Source organism: Peromyscus leucopus, chromosome 8a, assembly GCF_004664715.2.
Source record: "Peromyscus leucopus breed LL Stock chromosome 8a, UCI_PerLeu_2.1, whole genome shotgun sequence".
Classification (NCBI taxonomy): domain Eukaryota; kingdom Metazoa; phylum Chordata; class Mammalia; order Rodentia; family Cricetidae; genus Peromyscus; species Peromyscus leucopus.
The window spans coordinates 14,675,609-14,695,460 of record NC_051085.1 but is presented as its reverse complement, the minus strand read 5'-3'; the positions used below and the strand labels follow the sequence as shown (position 1 = coordinate 14,695,460).

Here is a 19,852-nt window from a genome sequence, read left to right as displayed (position 1 = left end):
CATATTTTTAAAGGTTACTTCAAAAGTGAGGGCATGTTCTGGTTAAACAGGGTCACACAATGGTGATGGATACATTGTCTAGCCCAAACCTAATTTATTATTAAGTTAAAAGGAAAGCTAGACTTGGCTTTCACTTGGACTTTCCATCTTTGTTACAAACCATGCCTGTGCTTTGGAGCTGAGGTCAGGTTTTCTTGGTAACCTCAAAGAGTAACCCCCTCCCCACATTGAATTCCCTTTTTATCATTTCCGACCATTCATCTTTTTGAATGAGAAAGAGCAGAAGAGAGGAATGTTGAATGAGGTTAAGAAAACGGATAATCTGTCACATAAAGCAAGCATAAATCCCAGTAAGACCAACCATGAGGGGCAAGCGGAAACATTATTCTTCTGAAAACATTATTCTTTGAACAGTGTGTAACGACATCCTCCCTAGAGACGTCCCCCGAGAGGGACAAACTGCTCCCTCAGAAGTTAGCTTCTAGGCTTTGACTATAAGAAGGGTAGCAATGGTAAAAGTCCAATTTAAGTTTTCCCTGTGTAAAATGTTAAATGAGAACCACGAAAAGGTGCTCACAGGGGCTCCTCAGGGTTTGTCTTTGATGCCTACTGATGTTTCTATGAACATAAAGGCCTAGGAAGAGACGGAACTGCTACTGCGCTCAGCTCCATAAATCAGTGAGCATGTCCTCATTCTAAGATGTGTGCCGCGTACATTCCCCGTTTTCAAGGGAGAAATATATCAGACTCAAATAGACTATATGTAAGGTGATTCATGCTTTTGGTCCACTGTAACATTTTCGTCTGCTCAAGCAGAAACTGTGGACTACATAACCAGCATTCTATGCGGCGGCTAGCCCTGGAGGACTTGAGGGCACATACTTACAGAAACTTCTGTTTTACTTAGGTAACCAGAACTCAGATGCTGTGTTAAATGTTTAAAATATTAAATAGGAAAAATGTAAACGGTGAAGTTATGGTTCTCAAAAATCAAGGAAGTTTAATGAATGCATATCCAAATGAAGACCTCTCTTGGAAGATTCTGGAAAATGAAAATGCACTTTAAGTTTAGTGGAACACAGAAGCACAGCAGAGGGGGAAATCATAATTATGATTGGTTTATTTAGCAAAATAAACTCAAAGAAAGCTTTCTAATACAAACATTAAGAATCGCACCAAAACTTTAGCCCCGTGTTCTTTGGTATTGAGATTCAGGATATAAAATAGTTTATTTTGACAACTTTAGCTATTGGATCTATAAACATTTTACATAGAAGGGAAAAATAATATGAAATTACTGTTATTATGTCATTTATCAAAAAGCCAATGAATGTATAAAGCCACAAAAATCACATTCCTGAACTGACCAACATCAGAGAAATGTTCATTTGTCCATGTTTTCCATGAAAAAAAAAACCTTCAGTTCCTTTATGATTTTATGTCATCATTTTATCATGTTATTTGAGCAGCTCCCAGGTCCTATTTTAATAGTTCCCATCATTCATATTTTAAAAACCTGTATTGCTTGGAATTATGTGTCTCAGTATGTTCCATAATACAGTTTCTGGAAGCTTCTAACAGCATTAAATTAACGATAATAAAACCCAATTCTGTATAAATCATTTTTGTTTATATTTAAGAGAAATATGACATAAAGAACGGGTGTGTTTGTCTCTGATAATAGGAACTGGTCATTCAGCAAAGCCCAACACTCCCAGAAATACTAGGGGATAGCCAAGGCTATCTTACATCTTAGATACATCCTTTGTGGGTCAATGCAAAGTTCTGCTTTTTTGTGTGTCTGACAACATCTTCCCTTAAATTTGTCCAAATAAATCTGGGGGGGGGGGAAATTACAACAAAGTGGGGAAAAAAATTTCTCTGGCATGAATTCTCACAATCATAAAATGCTCACGGCTTCGGGGTTTTTAGCACTGAGACTGAGAACAGGAGGAATACAACCACAATAGGACACAGCTGTCTATGAGGAGGACTGCATAAAGACACCTCTGGCCGTGGAGGCTCTGAGCCCTCTGGAAATAAGTCAGTTGCATCGCCAGCATGACAAAGAAGATAGCAATGTTCAGAATCAGGAAGAGTCTGGTGTACGAGGCCGACAGTGACGGGGCTCTGTTGTGACTGGTCACCATCCTCATGTGTCCAAAGCCACCGTGCACAGGACCTCCACTTTTATGTTTTTCATATGTGACGTCGGCAAAGTCCAAAAGGTCTTTCATCTCCTCGTCTTCATCTATGGGCAGTTCTTTCTGTGCCAGAATCTGAGCCTTCTGTCGAACCTTCTTCTCGTTGACTTCAATCTGTGCAAAAATATCAGGGACGGCGTCCACAAACTTGTAGCGCTTGCCCGCCCTCCGGCTCTTCTTCGACTTGCCTTGCTGCTGCCGCTGTTGCTGGGATATGGCAAAAATCCTGTCAATGGCCTCCTCTGTCTGTCTCTTATCCGAGAACCTCAGCAAGCGCTCAGCAGTCTTCCTAAAGCTAGCTGTGTTCTGGACTCGCGACAGGATCTGCTTCTCGAGCAGCTGGAACACTGGCTTGAAATGCTGCAGACTGTGTTCCACGATAGCAGCGTAATCTTCCACTTCGGGGACAGTGGTGCTCTTGATGGCCGAACTCCGGTCAAACAGAATTTTCTGACGGTCTGCAATGACCTGGGCAAAGGCAGACTGCCCAGTGTTCTCACCTGTCCACAGGTAAGTTGCATAGGCATGTTCATTGGTAGCTACAAACACATCTAGCCGCTGAGCGTCTCCATGGATACTGAAGCTCTGGACATCCACAGATGGCCCTATGAAGAGGTAAGCTGCCCTGGTGATGGGACTTCGCAAGTGCATGGTGACATTCACATAATTTGTCCCATTGTAGGGATAGCCCCGAGGATATGTCACTGAGGCAAAGGTTGCTTTTTCACTATAACCAGTATCATCCATCCAGTACATTTTATAGAGACCATCCCGCTGCCGGATGAAAGCTCCATGGACCCCATCGACTACTGTCTCCTCAAAAGGCACATCCACATTGTGGAAGAAACTTGCTGCTGTCTCCAGAGGGCTCTCCTCTCCCAGGTGTATCTGGTCGACGAGGAGGAGAAGCTGCGGATGCAGGAGGATCAGATTCCGTTGAATGTTCTTCAGGTTGAGCAGGGGGTTGTAAGCTCCGATGCCTTCTCCCCGGATGAAAACCACCCCATTTTTCTCCTCTGCTGCGACTACTCTCCCCTGACAGCTGGCTGCCAGGTCATGCTTGTATTTTGACCATTTTGATGAGCAGTCTTCTGTGACCTGACCCTCCCAGGGAGAAAAGCAGCTCTTGGTCACAGCTGGAGAAAACATCAGAACGTTGTTGAAGAAGGTGTACTTTGGCCCGTAGAGGGCCTCGGTAATGAAAGGCACCCCATTGGGGGCGAACGTGAAAGAGTTTTGGTCAGGATGTTCATGTCCTGCATTAAAATTTCTCCACCCTTTGATCCAATCTTTATATTTGTTTCGGTGGACAATGTCATATATTGCACGCCCCCCAAGTTTTCCTGACTTGAAGGAGAGGAAAGATCTATTAATTTCTGCAGGTAGTGCACTTCCGTAAGTCACAACACCCCAGTCTTCAAAATAATGCAATGTTGGGGTGCCAAAATCCGGAGGTGGAACTGATTTCAAGCTGGCATCATACCTGAGGGGATTAAGTTTTTAAAAATTAAGTGGTTTTCTGATGGCAGTAAAAAGAACTCACTAGAATTATGATGCCACATGGTAATGTGGTTGCAAAACATAATTTACAAATGCCACCCAGAGAAGGGCAGCGAATCGGGGACATGTCATAAAACACTCACAGATCAGCACACACAAGGTGAGCACTGGGGGCATCAAGGGAACAGCATGCTGGGTAACCTGTGACCCTGGGCTGGACATGGACACCATTTCTGCCACGACCTCGACTTGGATCTTCTTCACTTGGCAATTTCAGAGTTGCCACCCCAAGTGCTAGGGCTCATAGATTTTAAAATTTCATCAGAATTCTGTCAAAAGGCTCCTATTCTAGAGAATTTCCCAGTAGGCTGTGGACTGTAACATCCTGGACCTGCTCTACTGGAGCCTGTGCTCAGGCTGGAATCTGTGCCTCTCCCAGACTATTTTCCTCAAAAACTGTAAAACAAGGTAGAACTTCACAGTGGAGACAACTTATGGTGAATAGCAGACCAAAAGAGTATAAATTGGTCAAATTACAAGAAATTAATATTGGCACATTCAAAACTGTGGCTACCACTGAGCCCAGAACCAAAGGTGTTGCTTTGTTATAATTTTAAGATGATGCTATACTTCTGAGATAAGAAATGCCTTATTTTTATTTAGGCTTAATGATCATCAATGGAATATGATACTTAATACAAAAAATGCTGCAGTTGTTAAGCACATAGATGATTATTTTTGATGAGCTAGGACAAGATAAGATCACGTGATCTGCTGCTCAAGGATGAGGAGGTGAACTCATTACTAGCTCATACATACTTTTGCCCGGTGAACAAGTCACCTGTGGTTGAGTTGGACTTACAGGTGTTTGGTTTTCTCCATTTCTGGAGGCTCGATGTCAGGACATCAGAAATCCTCTCTGTTCTGAGGTCTAGTATAATAGTTGCTTAATTAAGGTAACTTAACAAATACACATAAAGCTGAATGACCATCTTCTCAACTCTTGGTGGGTTTGAATAGTCTTATGAAGGTAGATTTAAACTTTAGATGTAGCATCAATCTAATTCCTACAGCTAGTTTTCTAGAACTCTCTTGATTGCTTTTTTATGGGTAAGTGAAAATACAGCCATATAATTACTGCATAACTCTGAAAGGAGCAAAGGAATATTGGCATATAATATCTTTAATTCATCTGTGAAAGGAGTTTCACAATGTCAGTCAAATGGCAGGTAGTTACTGCTTTAATAATTTTTCTCCCTGTTTAAACATTATGGGGAAAAAGGAATAACGTCAAGAAAATTCTACAGAAAGCTGATTTGGGGGCTAAATGCAGATTTCAGTAGCTTTGAAAAACTCAACCGTTAACTGTCATCTTGATTTTAACTTATTTGATGCCAACATACTTGGCAACACTTAAAAAAAGAATGAGGCCCAAGCTTCTTCTAGGCTTAAAAGATTACAGCAAAAAGAATTACATGGTCTTTTTAGTATCAAAGTGAAGCTGTCAAACCCTGGGAACGCTTCTGAATAGCTGTGAAAATTGGGAACAGCCATGTCTTTAGAGGATTATAATGCTCCATTTGCCAAAACAAAACAAGTTATTTTACTACTTTTTCTGGGGAGTGTGATCATCAGATTAATCTGCTCAGATTCATTTAAAAAAATGAATGACATAAACTCTAAGCAAAGCAGGTTCGTCTACGAAATGTCCAAGTTTAAGACATCTCTAGTTTACGAAACCCAAGACTGTAAATGGTAATTAGATCATCAACATGAAGAACTGTTTCTAACAGGGGTTTAGACGTTGATAAGAGTTGAATTGAAGGTATATCTACTTATTTGAAGGGGTTTTTGTTTATTTGTTTGTTTTATAGAAAAACATAGCACATAGCATGAGCCTGGGTACCATTTCATTGGAAAGCCACCTCAACATATCCTACCAGAGAAATTCTGTGTGTAGAGTGCACCAGCGCTGCCCTTTGGATGGTGTTCCTGGACCTTCTACCACACGGTTCTTTCTGATTTGGTCGGCTAGCCAGTTTCCACTGCCATTACGCATGACAAATTTATCCAGGAACACTAACTGGCTTTCTGGACCGTAAAACCAGTTGTAGTTTGAGTCTGCAATGGCCACAGTTCTTTGAAACCCTGCAGAAAGAAGTTTGAAAAGATTGAGTTTAAAACTCTGTGTCCCTATAAAGGTCCAGACAGTGATCAGCAAGCCTGTTTTAAAATTACAGTTAATAGTAGGTCTTAGATAAAAGTAAACAAAACTGTGATGCTTGTATCCTATGTCTTACCAATTTACCATAACTGCCCTGAAAGTCTCCTACTGTGTGCAAGCTTGGATCCGTTATGCAACAAGCTGTTGTTGGTAACAGATGTGGCACACCTCTTAGGATGTACCCACTGCCCCTCTGCACTCTCAATGTCCATGCTGTGAATGATGAGGCTTGCATCTAGGACAGACACCACCTTCTGCAGGTGTGGTCTTCAAGCTGGAACGGCGCTAGAGTTTTCTGCAGCTCAACTTGCATTCTAGGCCAAAAGAAGAAAGTCGGGTACTTCGATGTAATAGGCTTTAAAGTCAAACTTATTTTGCCTATAATGGTGAAGACAAAAACTGAAATCCCACTAAAGCTTCTGCTGATACACACTGCTGGAATTTAAAGGAGAAAGCCAAAAAATGCAAGGATTATGAAGACGGGTATCATTACTGGAGTTAAGGAAGAAAATCAAAAGCAAATTCAGATATTATTAGGCAGAAAGGAAGAAAAACTTGTGCCAGACAAGAATAATCATTAATATAATAATCAATAATAGCAAAGAGAGAAAAAACACACACACACACACACACACACACACAGACAGAGATAGAATGAAAGAATAAAATAAAAACATAATTTGATTTCCAATAGCATTATAAGCAATTTTCTAATATAATATTATAAAATATGGTATGTCAAAGCTCATACTACAAGTTCCGTAAACTCAGAGGACATATTCCTCTTTAAATCTCAAATCTCCTATTAAAATGCCAGGCTTAGAGATGTTTGCTAAGTTCACTGCATTAATAAGCACAAATAGCTAAGTCCCTTCTTACTGTCTTTTCCAGCTTAGGAAACAACCACACACATGCTTGCAGCAGCCCCAGACCCTGAGTAGGGCTTGCTGTTAGATCTCAGCTTAAATTACACACACTGGGACCTCCTCAAGGTCCCCTACTCTAGATAATCCTTGATTATCAAGAAGAACTACAAAATACACTTCTTTTCTAGGTCTTAAAAGAGGCAACAGAGTCCTCAGTGTACCTCTAAACCAAATCTTTAAATGGCTATTTGCTATGCAGCTGCGTCTTTTGTCTTCATGTGTGCGCATATGCGGTGTCAATGCAGATGCGCACGTGACATGGGGTGGAGGTCAGAGGGCAATCTAGGGTGTCAGTTCTCACCTCCCACGCTGCTTGAGGCAGGATCTCTAGCTGTTCACCACTGCGTATACCAGGCTAGTTGGTCCACAACTTTCCAAAGCATTATCTCGTCTCTACCTCCCATTTCCCCACGTGAGAGTTGAAATAACAGATGCCCACTGCTGGGTCTGGCTTTCCATGGGTTCCAGGAATTCAGTTCAAACTCAGGTCCTCAGACCTGCATGACAAACATTTTACCCCGGAGCCACCTCCTTGGTGCATTGGTTTATGGAGGAATAAAGGAGAGTCTGTCTAGTTTATAGGCACACACGCAGGGCAAAAAGATTCAAATATTGGATTCTTTGTTGTATTTTAGGATCACTATCTTAGTTTTATTTCCTGTTGCTGTGATAAAGTTCCTTGACAAAAAGGAACTTAATGAGAAGGGGTTTATTGGAACACAGTTGCTAGTTACACGCTATTGCTTGGAAAAGGTAGCAGAAACTCAAAGGAGCTAGTCACATCTCATTCATAGTAAGGAGCAGGGAGCAGTGAATTGATGCATGCATACTAGTACTCAGCTAGCTTCTCACGTCCTTCAGAGTCCCCTTCCTAGGGGATGGTGCCACCTACAGGGAGCAAATAATGTAATCAAGACAAACTCCTGTAGACATTGCCACACACCACCCTAATTTAGATAATCCTTCACTGGGACTCTCTTACCATTGTATCAAGCTGACAATTACAACTAACTGCTATGGTTTTGATATGAAATGTCCACAATAGGGCTGGAGAGATGGCTCAGAGGTTAAGAGCACTGACCACTCTTCCAGAGGTCCTGAGTTCAATTCCCAGCAACCACATGGTGGCTCATAATCATCTGTAATGAGATCTGGTGCCCTCTTCTGGCTTGCAGGCATACATGCAGGCAGAACACTGCATATATAATAAATAAATATATTTTAAAAAGGAAGAAACATCTACAGTAGGTTCATGTGTTTGAACACCCAGTCTCCAGCTGGTATCAGTGTCTGGAACAGTTACGGAACTTTTAGAAGGTGGAGTCTTGCTGGAAGAAGTATGATTCTGAGGACAGGCTTTGAGGCTTTATAGGCTGGCCCAGTTTCCTGCTCTCTCTCTGGTTCCTGTACGCAGATGCAATGGGATCAGCCAGAGCCCGCCCCTTCCCACTTCCATGCCTTCCCCTCCTGTTTTGACGTCTTTTCTGCCATTGATCCCTCTGGGATGACTATTAGCCCAAATAATTATCACTTATAATTATGAATTATCAGCCTAAATCATCTTCTTTTGTAAGCTGCTTTTTGTCAGGGTTTTGGGTTGTTTGTTTATTTGGTTTTTTTTTTTTTTTGTTTGTTTTTTTTGTTTTTGTCATACAACAGAAAAGAAACCATAAGAATCACCAAAAATTCTATTTCTCAAGGGGGAAAAAAATCTACTCCTCTGATGAAAATTTATCATCTCCTAAATCAATCTTCCGATCTTGGTTCTGTTTTAGAAATCCGGAGAATTATAAAGATGTCTTGGAAATGAATAAGTTACCAAACCAGTGGCATAAAGGTATATGACTAAGGTTGCACGACATTTTTTGTTTTATTCTTTATATTCTATGCCACGTATTTCAATACAATATTTAATCAGATATGTATAGCATGGTATCTCACTGTGGTTTTATTACTTTTTTCTTTAGAGGTGTTAGGGATTGATTAAAACCTGGGTCTTATGTTTGTGTAGCTAGCATTCTACCTTGTTATATAGTCCTATACCTCGATTCCCAGCAACCACATGGTGGCTTTATTATACATTATAAACGAGGTATAAGACTATACTTTGGCTCAGTAAAACACTCAAAGAAAGTACTAAGCTTCAAATACAAAAATGTATATATGATCTGCTATTCATTTCAAATATGTATAATTTGAATAAAAAAACTTAAAACCAAAATCTACAATAGGCTTAAGCATGGATCGCAGAAAAAGAACTTAAGTACAATTGTATCTTGCTCAGATTCATAAAAATGAGTTAATGGCTATGGAGTTTAAATACTGTAGATCAAATTATATTTGATCCATTATGTTCCAACCTTCATAGTACTGAAACTGCGAATCTTTATGCTTAGCTCCCAAAATGTCTGATTTGTATGTAGCTCTTAAATTTTTCTTGGATGAAGAAGAAACTTTCCTCTCAGTAGACAACACCTCCCTGCCAGCTCATTTCTTTGCCTATTCTAGCTCATAGTCACAGTCAAAAATGGTGTCATGGTTTCCCTCTTCACCATACCTGGCAAGATGGTCCTATACATAAAGGCGAAGTGTTGCTTCAGCCACGGATGGCCAAAGTGGTTGATGTCAAAGTGCCTCTGAACGAGGAACATGTACTGGAACAGCGATCTAGTGGTGTAGCTGCCGTAAGCAACCCCTTCATAGAGGGAGCCATCTGTCACCTCTCGAAGCAAGACCAGAGACTTCTCCATGATGGTCAGGACTTGCTTGGTCCACAAGTAGGCCTCCTGAAGGTACCCTGAAGGATGAAAATAATGACTAGGGGCTGAAACAGAACGTGGATAAAAACATGGCCAAACTCTGCAAGCTATCCGAGCAGTTTATATTATTACAAATCACGTTTTGTAAAGTTCTAATTTGTCAACATGATAACCTACATTCTGTTCTAGTATGTAGTAAGTCCATGCTACCTTAGGCTAAGAAATTTTTGAATATAGGTCACTTACTAACTTACTAAGTAAACATAAATTCTTTAGTGAGGATCAAATAACTTTCCAATTTTTATCAAACTAAAGTCACACACACACACACACACACACACAAACATAAAGTGACAACTTACATTTAACTCTGGTATAAGTTTTCCTAAACACTTCTTGAAAACGTTTTTTTTTTTTTTGGAAGTTCATTACTCTCCAAAACTTTCAACATTTGTAATAACCTGAAAAAAATACTATAAATGCTAAAGACACTTTTCTCAATTTTTCACATCACAGAAGATGATTCCCGTCCTGCGCTTTCCAATTCCACAGAATGATCAAGTGAAATCTAATACTGAAATGAATCAGCTGGGAATCCCGAGGTGGTCACGGGCAAGCTGCATGATCGTGTTCAAGTATTCTTTCCCACGACCACATTGTTTGATTTTTCCATTGAAAAACCTTTCCACACCATCTTTGGATGGAGAAACGTGGGAATTCTTGCACTTAGGTAACAGTAACTCCTCATGTTACAATCTACACAGCACTGAACGAGAACCTCACTTAATCTTTTCAACAATCCAGTTATCCCTTATTGTCCCCAAACCACAGAAAAGTTGGCTTACTTGAGACCTTGGGTACATGACTCAAAATGAACAGAACTCTTGTCTGAACCTAGGGCTTGAAGCCTTGAAGCTTGAAGCCTTGCCTGTTTTGGTGGCTCATTTTAAAAACACACAATGACAGGGTAAGGCTGAGCTTCTGATGGGGTGGAGCCTGTGACTTACTCCACCAGCATGTGTGTCAGGGCAGTATGACCACACCACCACAGGGTGCTAGACAATGGGGCCAGCTAGCTGGTAGGGTCAGCAATGACCCAGGTCCCAGTGTCCCTGGGCCTAACTCAGCTCCGAGGCTAAGCTGTGTCCCTCAGGACCGAAGGACCACCCTACTCCCACACTTTGTTACAGAGGTGACAATTAATTGTAGTCTGGCTCTTGCTGCCACCCAGCTCCAGCTTTCCAGCAGCCCTCCTACCCTTTCTCATCATCAGTACTTAAAACTCCAGTCACTTTTCTTCCCTGTGTCCTCCATCTCCGGCCAGAGAGCAACATGGCTGATGAACCATTAAAGAAGCCCAGGTATCTTTTTATAGATATCACAGAACCTGGCTTGTTCTATTTGTTCTTTCTTTCTTTCTTTCTTTTTTTGTTTTTTTGTTTTTCGAGACAGGGTTTCTCTGTGTAGCTTTGCGCCTTTCCTGGGACTCACTTGGTAGCCCAGGCTGGCCTCGAACTCACAAAAGATCCGCCTGGCTCTGCCTCCCGAGTGCTGGGGTTAAAGGCGTGCGCCACCACCGCTCGGTCTATTTGTTCTTTCAATAGCTGTCTCTCCAGACAGTGTCTACCAAAATACGCTGCAGACTGGAAAAACAGCCGGTCAGTACAAGATTCAAGTTGTCAGTGGGAACTTTTCCTGAGACTTAATTAAAAGCGATGGCTAGCTGACAAAACAGAGACCACTGGGTATGGCAAATTCTTCTTGGATAATACAATAATGTTAATTAATTAATTAATTATTTCTCTCTCTTTTTTTTTTCCTTCTCTCTCCTTTTCTTTTTGGGACTGAACCTAAAGGCTTGCACATGCTCGGAAGACCCTACCACTAAGCTACATTACCAGCCACATAAAATGATACTTACAGGCAATATAAATAGGACTTAAGTTATTCTAGATTTCCAAGCTCCAATGAGATTTTCAGTATTCTAATAATTTACTATGATCATAGAGCTGCCCTCCTTAAATAAAGTCTTAGTCACAGATTTCCACAGGGGTCGTAACTAAATTAGAGTTACAAGAGCAGCTTGGGCAATCATGTTATGGATTACGCAAAGTAACTACTCAGACCACGTAAACTGCTTCTAACTCTGACCTGAATGATCGAGACTAGGTGTTCTGACAGGTTCTTTGTGTGTGTGTGTGGGGGGGGGGGGGACAGTTGTATCTGGTTCGTGCTCGTACATGCTAGGAGTATGCATTTCAAATTTACAACCTGCTAGGCTTTTAAAACTTCCGTTTAGTCTATGTTGACCATCTTCTACTGTCCGAAGTCCCTAGAAGAATGAATGTTCATCACCAATCCTGTGTTGCAGGGGTGTGGTCTGGGACAGTTATTGGCCAGCAGTAGAAAACCTACAGGCTGGGGCTGGAGAGATGGCTCAGAGGTTAAGACCTCTGCCCTTCCAGAGGTCCTGAGTTCAATTCCCAGCAACCACATGGTAGTTCATAATCATCTGTAATAAGATCTGGTGCCCTCTTCTGGTGTGCTGGTGTATATGCAGACAGAACACTGTATACATAATAAATAAATCTTTTTTAAAAAAAAAAGAAAGAAAAAGAAACCCTGCAGGCTAATATCACTAGCTGAAATTTAAAAAGTTATGTGTCCTTAGTTACTCAAGAGATGCCCTGGATACTCCTTCACCTGAGGGATTAATTAGGATCCAAGTATAGACATGTACCTAAGTAGAGTCAGAAAGACAATCATGCTTCCATCATGGGGCTCTGGCTGTGTTAGAATCACTCACTCACCTTGGTTCATCAGAACGAGGCTCCCTGTGAGTAAGGCCATGCAGTTGGTGGGCTGATGGTTGTGGAGGTACTGGAAGCCCCATCCTCTCCTGTACGAAGTTTCATACATATAGCCCGAGGCGTTGGCAATCACTTCCAGAAACGTCTCCTGCTGTGTCTTGCTCAGGTAGTTGTATAAGAAGTCATACGCAGTGGCAAAACCTACCAGGGAGTGGGCGAGTGGGACTTCATCCCAAGGAGCATCTTTTACTAACCTGTAAAGAAAAACCATCCACGACTGAGTGCGGGCCTCACCACTTCCATCATGCTTCAAAGTGTACAAATGAAAAGATAAACCAAGAGGTCTGAGGACACATAACGGACCTGAGACTCCAGCACAAAGCCCATCTCATGTGAGGACGACGGAGTTAACATTTCTCTCTCCTCCCAGGCTTCTGGCTACCCCAAGAGTTTTAAGATTTTTTTTTTTCTACTTTAGATTTTCCATTCTTGATGAGAGGTGGAAGAAAAAAAAAATTCAGGCATATAAAGAACAGAACATGTAAAGGCAAGCAAGCTCAGTGCTCACCCCTCCTTTCCATATGCTGTTTTTAGGGTTGCCTTATGAACACAGCTGAACACATCATGTCCCGCAGCTGGTCAGCATGAAGTGTTGTGGCCTACAACATTGAGGTCTGGACAGAACTTCAAGGTCAACACCATGAAGGAAGGCGTGGCTAAATCACTAAGGAGGCTGACTTGGAGATGAGAAGACGTGATCTTGGTGAGGCCTTACCTGTCAATTTCAATGCTCCTCTGTCATGGAGTTCTACCCACCTTGCTTTTCTGATTACAGTGTGTGTGTGTGTGTGTGTGTGTGTCCCTGTCCATCTGAACTAGAATTTTAGGTCTTAAAGGGGTCTTTTCTCTGTTCCATTCACAATTGGATCCCCAAACACAGAATAGTGACTCTCAATAAACAGTTTTGGAAAGAAAGGAAAAATGAAGGAATTGATGTATAAAATCAGGCCACATTGCTTGCAACAATTACATGGTCTTTTTAAAACCAGGCATTTATAATCTCTTTGCATTTATAATAATCTCACCATTCCAATTAGCGGTCTTGGTACCACAGCCTGGTACTGAAAAGACAAAGATTGATGGGTTTCTTATTTATTTGGTCATATTAACAAATGATGCCCTTTTGTGGCAATTCAGCTTGCCGGCATTGCCATGCTTGTAAACAGATTCCTGCTTCCAGAAACAAAACAGAAGGTGAGATTGTGCTACTGTCAGGGAGCTGGGAACACATGACTGACAGGCCGACAGGCCAGTGGTTTGCTGCCCAGCTGTGACACTGCCCCAGGTAAGGATGCATCTATAAATAGCAGTGCACACACCTAGCCACAATGGTGCTGACGTCAGTTGCTTGGGATCAACCGTCACGCCCTTACACACCTGTGTAAACGATGATTTTATTTTTACATGTAGATCATGGGCTATAATTCCTAACCTTTGTAAAATACTGCAATGCTACTTTCTTTCATGTTTTCTAGGTCCGGGACGTTCAGTTTGCTCCTTTTAAGCAGTTTCCAACTCAACAGAGTATGTCAATAGATGAGTTTATGGCACCTTCTGGTTCACCCTGCATCATTTTCAAAGCTGGCCTGTAATAGCCGAATGTCCAGAAGTTTATCCAAATCCATCCCCCAACAGTCTTATCTAGCCTCAGCTACAGAGAGCAGTAATAAAAACTGTACTTTTATGGCCATGGAAACTAAAAGAAATTTGCTCTCAGCTCATGAATGAAGCAAGAAAAAAATCTCTTATTCAATATGATCTGGGCAGTGATTAATCAATTTACTGAAAAATCTAGTTAAATGGGGAGTCATTAAGAAAATAAGCAGACATTTATAAATTTTCTTTCACCTTAGAACAATGGTTCTTAACCTTCCTAATGCTGTAACCCTTTAATATAGTTCCTCATCATATGTTGTGATGACGCCCAACCAGAAAATTGTTTTTGTTGCTACTTCATAACTGTAATTTTGCTACTTTAGCAAACTGTAAATATCTGATATAGGATCCCTAAAAGGGCCGTGACCCACAAGTTGAGAACCACTGCCTTAAACTATATATGTGTGTATACACATTCACCAATCTTCTGAGGTGCGTTAAAGCCTATTATTTGAATATGAATGTCCAGATAGAGTTGACTGCTCCTTCCTGCAAAGCACACACAGGCCACGACACAATTTCCAGCTTTGCTTTCTTTACACCATAGGGAGAAATGAAAGATTTTGTGAAGGAATGCAGACTCCTTCCAGATTTCAAAGTTTTCCCATATCATTTACAACTCTTCACCTACACTAAATAGTGATAGCAATGCCTTTAGAGTAAGTTTTCCCAGTTGGTTTTAGAAAAATTAACTGTCTTTCAGCTCACATTTCAGCTATTGTCAAATGTTTAATACTATCGAAATGTCGTTAGGGGTATCAGTGACACCTCAGTAGCCAGCTACAAAAAGCAGCCAGTTGGTGCTGGTGCAGGGCACCTAACACTCTCCTGATGAAATCAGGAAGAACACAGCAGATTCATTTTTATATTGCACAGCTAAATGTGTCAGACTGTAAACAAACACCAACAAATACCCGAAATAACAACAGCATGATACCACACCACCACTCATGGACAAAAAGCTCTTTATCATGGTCTGTGGATTTCACACTGCCACTAATGTTTATGCAACCAACATAGTTTTGGTGTAGAAATGAAGATGAGGACCCATAAACATCTGAAGAGATTACTCAAATACTTTTCAAGCACGCATCGGTGAAGCGACATTTTTCCTCAAGCATGTCATCTTAGAAAGCAGAAATGCAAGGTTGGTAAGAATGTAAGACCAGTATCTCCCTTTTCACAAAGTACTTACTGTTTTTATTTATTTATTTTTCCCTTAAAAAAAAACCTTTATTAATACCACTGGAGCTCAATGGTGGAATGCTCCTGGCATGTGTGAACCCTGGGTTCAAGAAAAAGAAAGGAAGAAAAAAGGCACAAGTATCTTTCCAAAATTTAACAGCCTAATAAGATCAATTTTTTATTATAACAATTCTATATGTGTAGACCGCTACACTATCATAAATGCTTTCTGAATTACATTCATATCATGTACATTAGACAGCAGCAATCTATGAAGTTTGCATTGCTTCAACTTTGATAAATTACTTGATTGAACACCAATAAAAAGAAGTCTGACAATAAGCCTGGTGTGCATATTTTCTAGATCTGATTTTAAAACATCAAAACTATTCCAGTTTTAATTTTTCATATAGTTTTCATAGTGTAGATAGTAGACAGAATATAATTATGTGGAAAATAGAATTATTTAGTATTTGAAGGCTCACAGAACATATATTGCTTAGATTTTCCTGGTGTCGTCTTAGCTTGGGCTGCTGTAACAAGATGCCTTAAATAGTAGAAATGTCACTTTTCACAGTTCTGCAGGGCCAAGTCTGAGGTCAGCGAGATGGCATGATGGGGTGTTCCTGGGAGTTCTCTCCCTGCTGCGTGGATACTGGGTCCCCTCTGTCTGTGTTCTCGCATGGCTTTTTCCCGGCTCCTGAATATATGCATCAGGCCAAGAGAGAATGCTCAAAGTGTCTCTTCTCATAAGGGCATTAATCCCATTATGAGGGGCCCACACCCATAACCTCATCTACACCTAACTGCCTTCAAAAAAAGCCACATCTTCAGAATTGTCCACATTAGGGGCTGATCTGAATGAAATTTTTTTAAGGAGGGGCATAATTGAAGTCATAGCAACTGTTTATTTCATTTATATAACTACTACTAGCACAAATGCTTGGAATAAAGGAATTTAGGTATTTCGATTATTATTTAGTATATGTATATCTATATAATATTGTTAGTCAACTATATATAAGAAATAAATGTGGGTTTCCCTTTCCCCACATCTGTACCAACATTTGCTCTTATTAGTTTTCTTTTTTAAGATTTATTTGGGCTGGAGAGATGGCTTAGCAGTTAAAAGTACCAGAGGACCTAGCACTACACTATACCTTCACGGCAAAAATGATTTTACAGATGTGCTTAAGGACTGTGACGGAAGTTAGTAAAGACTGTCATGTGCATGGGTCCTGAAAGGCAAAGAACCTCTGGCTGTGGGCAGGAGACGGAGCTGTCGGGCAGCAGCAGCAGAGAGACATGATATCATCACACTGACAGTGGAGGAAGAAAACCACGAGCAAGGGGTGCAAATACTACAAGATGAGGAAAAAATTCTGCCTTACAGCCTGCAGAGGAACATGACCCTATTAACAACACCATTTTGAGTTGTGTAAAATTGGAAAATAGTACATAGAGCGGTTCTGTTGACAATAGCTTTTGTCATGTTAAAATGTACATGCCTAGGCCACTGAGTTCCCAATTAGTCATTATCTGGCTCCAGCGTGGAAGTCCATGATGCATAACTGTTCTACAGGATATTACTTTGTGTATTATGTGTCTGTAGTGTACACTGAAATATTATGTAGAAAGTAAGATCTACATATGGGCGATGCATCCAACTACCTAAGCGTCATGCCAACAAAAACACCAAGTAAATCATGAACAGTTAAAAAAAAAATGCAAACACAAAATTAAACTCATTAAAACTGTAATATATCTACAAAATATGAGCTATATTGCCATTAAAAAGATATAAGAAGTGTTTTTAAGACAAGACAGCTGTGTAAGAATGTGAGGGAAGATGTGTTTATTGTCTTATGACTTTCTGTAACCACCTGACAGAGAATGACATGAGACACTTTCTCCCTCAGAGCCTACTGAAGGACGCAATCATCAACACACCTTGTCCTCAGAGTTCCACCTCCTAAACTGAGAGAATACTTTCCTGCTGTTCTAAGCAACTTATCTGTTCTTAGTTACAGCAGCAATGAACATGACCTAAAGAGGCCAGCGTTGCAGCTCTCCAGAGGCTGCTCCATTCTCTCTTCCTGTTGCTGCCTCACATTTGGTTATCACCCTATTTCCTGCAACACGTGATCCACTAACATGGAAATTAAAAAAAAAAAAGAAGCACAATCTGAGGCAACAAAGCTCAATTTTGATTACAGCAAAAAATTATAATCAAATTGATATACCTTTTCTTCTTAGGGTCAAATTTCTGTATTGGTTATATTTGTATTGCTGTGATAAAATACCCATCAAAAAACATCTTAGGGTAGAAAGGGATTATTTGAGCACACAATTCCAGGTAATAGTCCATCCCTGTGGGGAAGTCAAGGCAGGATCTTGAAGCAGCTAGTCACATCACATCCACAGCCAAGCACAGAGAGAAATGAATGCACACCTATGCCCTTGTACTAGAGGAGTTAAACCTTGGGAATGGTGCCACCCACAAGGGATGGGTTTTCTCAGCTCAATTAAAGTAATCAAGACAATCAAAGGATATGCCCACAGGCTAATGCAATTTAGACATTCTCTTATTGCGACTCCCTTCCTAGGTGGTTATAGGTTGTGTCATTGACATTCAAAACTAACCATCATAAATACTAAAAACAAAATGAAGTATCCTTTACAGTACAAGGATGCAGAGAATAGAATCTTACCTTTCCCAGGACACTCTCTCAGTAATGACATAGTTGTCTCATTCTCCTACTTTAGAAGGATTTATCAAAATCCTTCTCTTCTTATATGATTTTTTTGATGGTTTTGCTAAAGTGGTATACAAAACTTCATGAAATCTAGGTACCTTCTGAAAATAGTGACTGGACTATGGCTGATTTTATTCTGAGCATCAATAGAAAATAATACCTGAAATGTGCTTATTAATCACAGATGTGTACTGCTTCTTAATGAAAAAGAAAAAAGATGCTTTTCAGTATATTTTGGGAAGAAGCATTCTAACCACTAGAATTACAGAATAAACAGACCACTCAGAGAGGGGTGAGGCCTCTCACTGGAGATGCTCAGGGAAATGGGGTGGTAAAAAAGGACTCTCTGAAGAGGAGTCATGTGTTTATCAAAATGTTAAGCCACAGTTTTCAAACTACAGATCATTAAATAAGCATTTAAGCTATGACCAGCATGTTTTAATGGAACCTAAAGAAACAGAATGAAAAACAGTAAGACTACAAAGCACACTTGTCTTCGTCAGTGTTCTATTGCTGTGAAGAGACATCATGACCAAAGCAATTTATAAAAGAAAACATTGGGGCTGGAGAGATGGCTCAGCGGTTAAGAGCACTGACTGCTCTTCCAGAGGTCCTGAGTTCAATTCCCAGCAACCACATGGTGGCTCACAACCATCTGTAATGAGATCTGGTGCCCTCTTCTGGCCTGCAGTCATACATGCTGTATACATGATAAATAAATAAATCTTTAAAAAAAAGAAAAGAAAAGAAAACATTTAATTAAGGCTTGGTTTCAGTTTCAGAGTGTGAGTCCATGGTCATCGTGGCAGGAAGCAGAGCAGCGGGCGGACACGGCACTGGAGCAGTAGCTAAGAGCTTACGTTTGATCCACAAGCAGGAGGCAGAGAGAGACTGAGCCTGGTGTGGGCTCTTTAAACCTCAAAGCCCTATCCAGTAGTACGTCTTCTCCAGTCAGGCCATACCTGATCCTTCCTAAAACAGTGCCACCACCTAGGGACCCAGTGTTCAAACACATGAGCCTATGGGGTCATTCTCACCACCACAATTCCACTCCCTGTCCCCCATGCTTGTAGCCATAATCATAACACAAACGCATTTAGTCCAACTCCAAAGGTCTCTGTTATAGCCAACCGATGAGGACATGGGGCCATTCTCAGTCAAACCACCACAATTATTTAAATTTAAGGGCCATTTTCTACACACACACACACACACACACAACACACACACACTTTTCATGAAAGATTGTGTGTGTGTGTGTGTGTGTTGGGTTATGATGCAAATTTTGCTTTTTACTCTAAGTCATATTTTAAGAGGTCTGAAGGTCACTCACTGTCTTCAAGGAAAATTTGATATCCTGTAAGTAGCTATGTCCTTCAGACAGAGAGTTTCCCAGCAGAACCTGCTGAGCTGAAGCCGATGTTGCCCTAGCACTCCTGTGGAGGGCACGGAGCACAGTGGGGGCCCACCAAGAGATCATTAGGAAGAGCCCAAGAAACCAGAGGAGTTCAGAAGGTCCAGAGCAGAGAGCATAAGGTGCTCAGCGGTGATACAGATGCGAGCACACTACCTGTGCTCAGCAGCCAACTTAAGAAAGATACATCACAACTTAAGAAAGAAAGATGTAATTTATCACTTGTACCAAAAACAAGGAGGCCATCGCCTGTCTCCAAACAATTTTTTTTTTTTTGGCTTAGAAGCATTTTACATTCAAAATAAATAATGACATTATGCTTGTAGCAGCACTGTATTCCAATAATGTCTATTTTGGC

General features: G+C 40.8%; 1 protein-coding gene across 5 annotated transcripts in view; it reads right to left on the bottom strand.

The window, feature by feature from the left end:
- Positions 1-1,102: 1,102 nt before the first annotated feature.
- Positions 1,103-19,852, bottom strand: part of Dse (dermatan sulfate epimerase) — a 58,791-nt gene continuing 40,041 nt past the window's right edge. For 4 of the 5 annotated variants that reach the window (XM_037200511.1, XM_028874811.2, XM_028874812.2 and 1 more), the window contains 4 exons: positions 12,424-12,677; positions 9,412-9,651; positions 5,645-5,852; positions 1,103-3,687 (listed from right to left, as the gene is read on the bottom strand). In XM_037200511.1, the coding sequence (XP_037056406.1) occupies positions 1,929-3,687; positions 5,645-5,852; positions 9,412-9,651; positions 12,424-12,677 (2,461 nt within the window). In that variant the 3' untranslated portion in view covers positions 1,103-1,928. Of the gene's footprint in view, positions 3,688-5,644; positions 5,853-9,411; positions 9,652-12,423; positions 12,678-19,852 lie in introns of those variants that run through there. The other variant, XM_037200512.1, reaches the window with a different exon arrangement.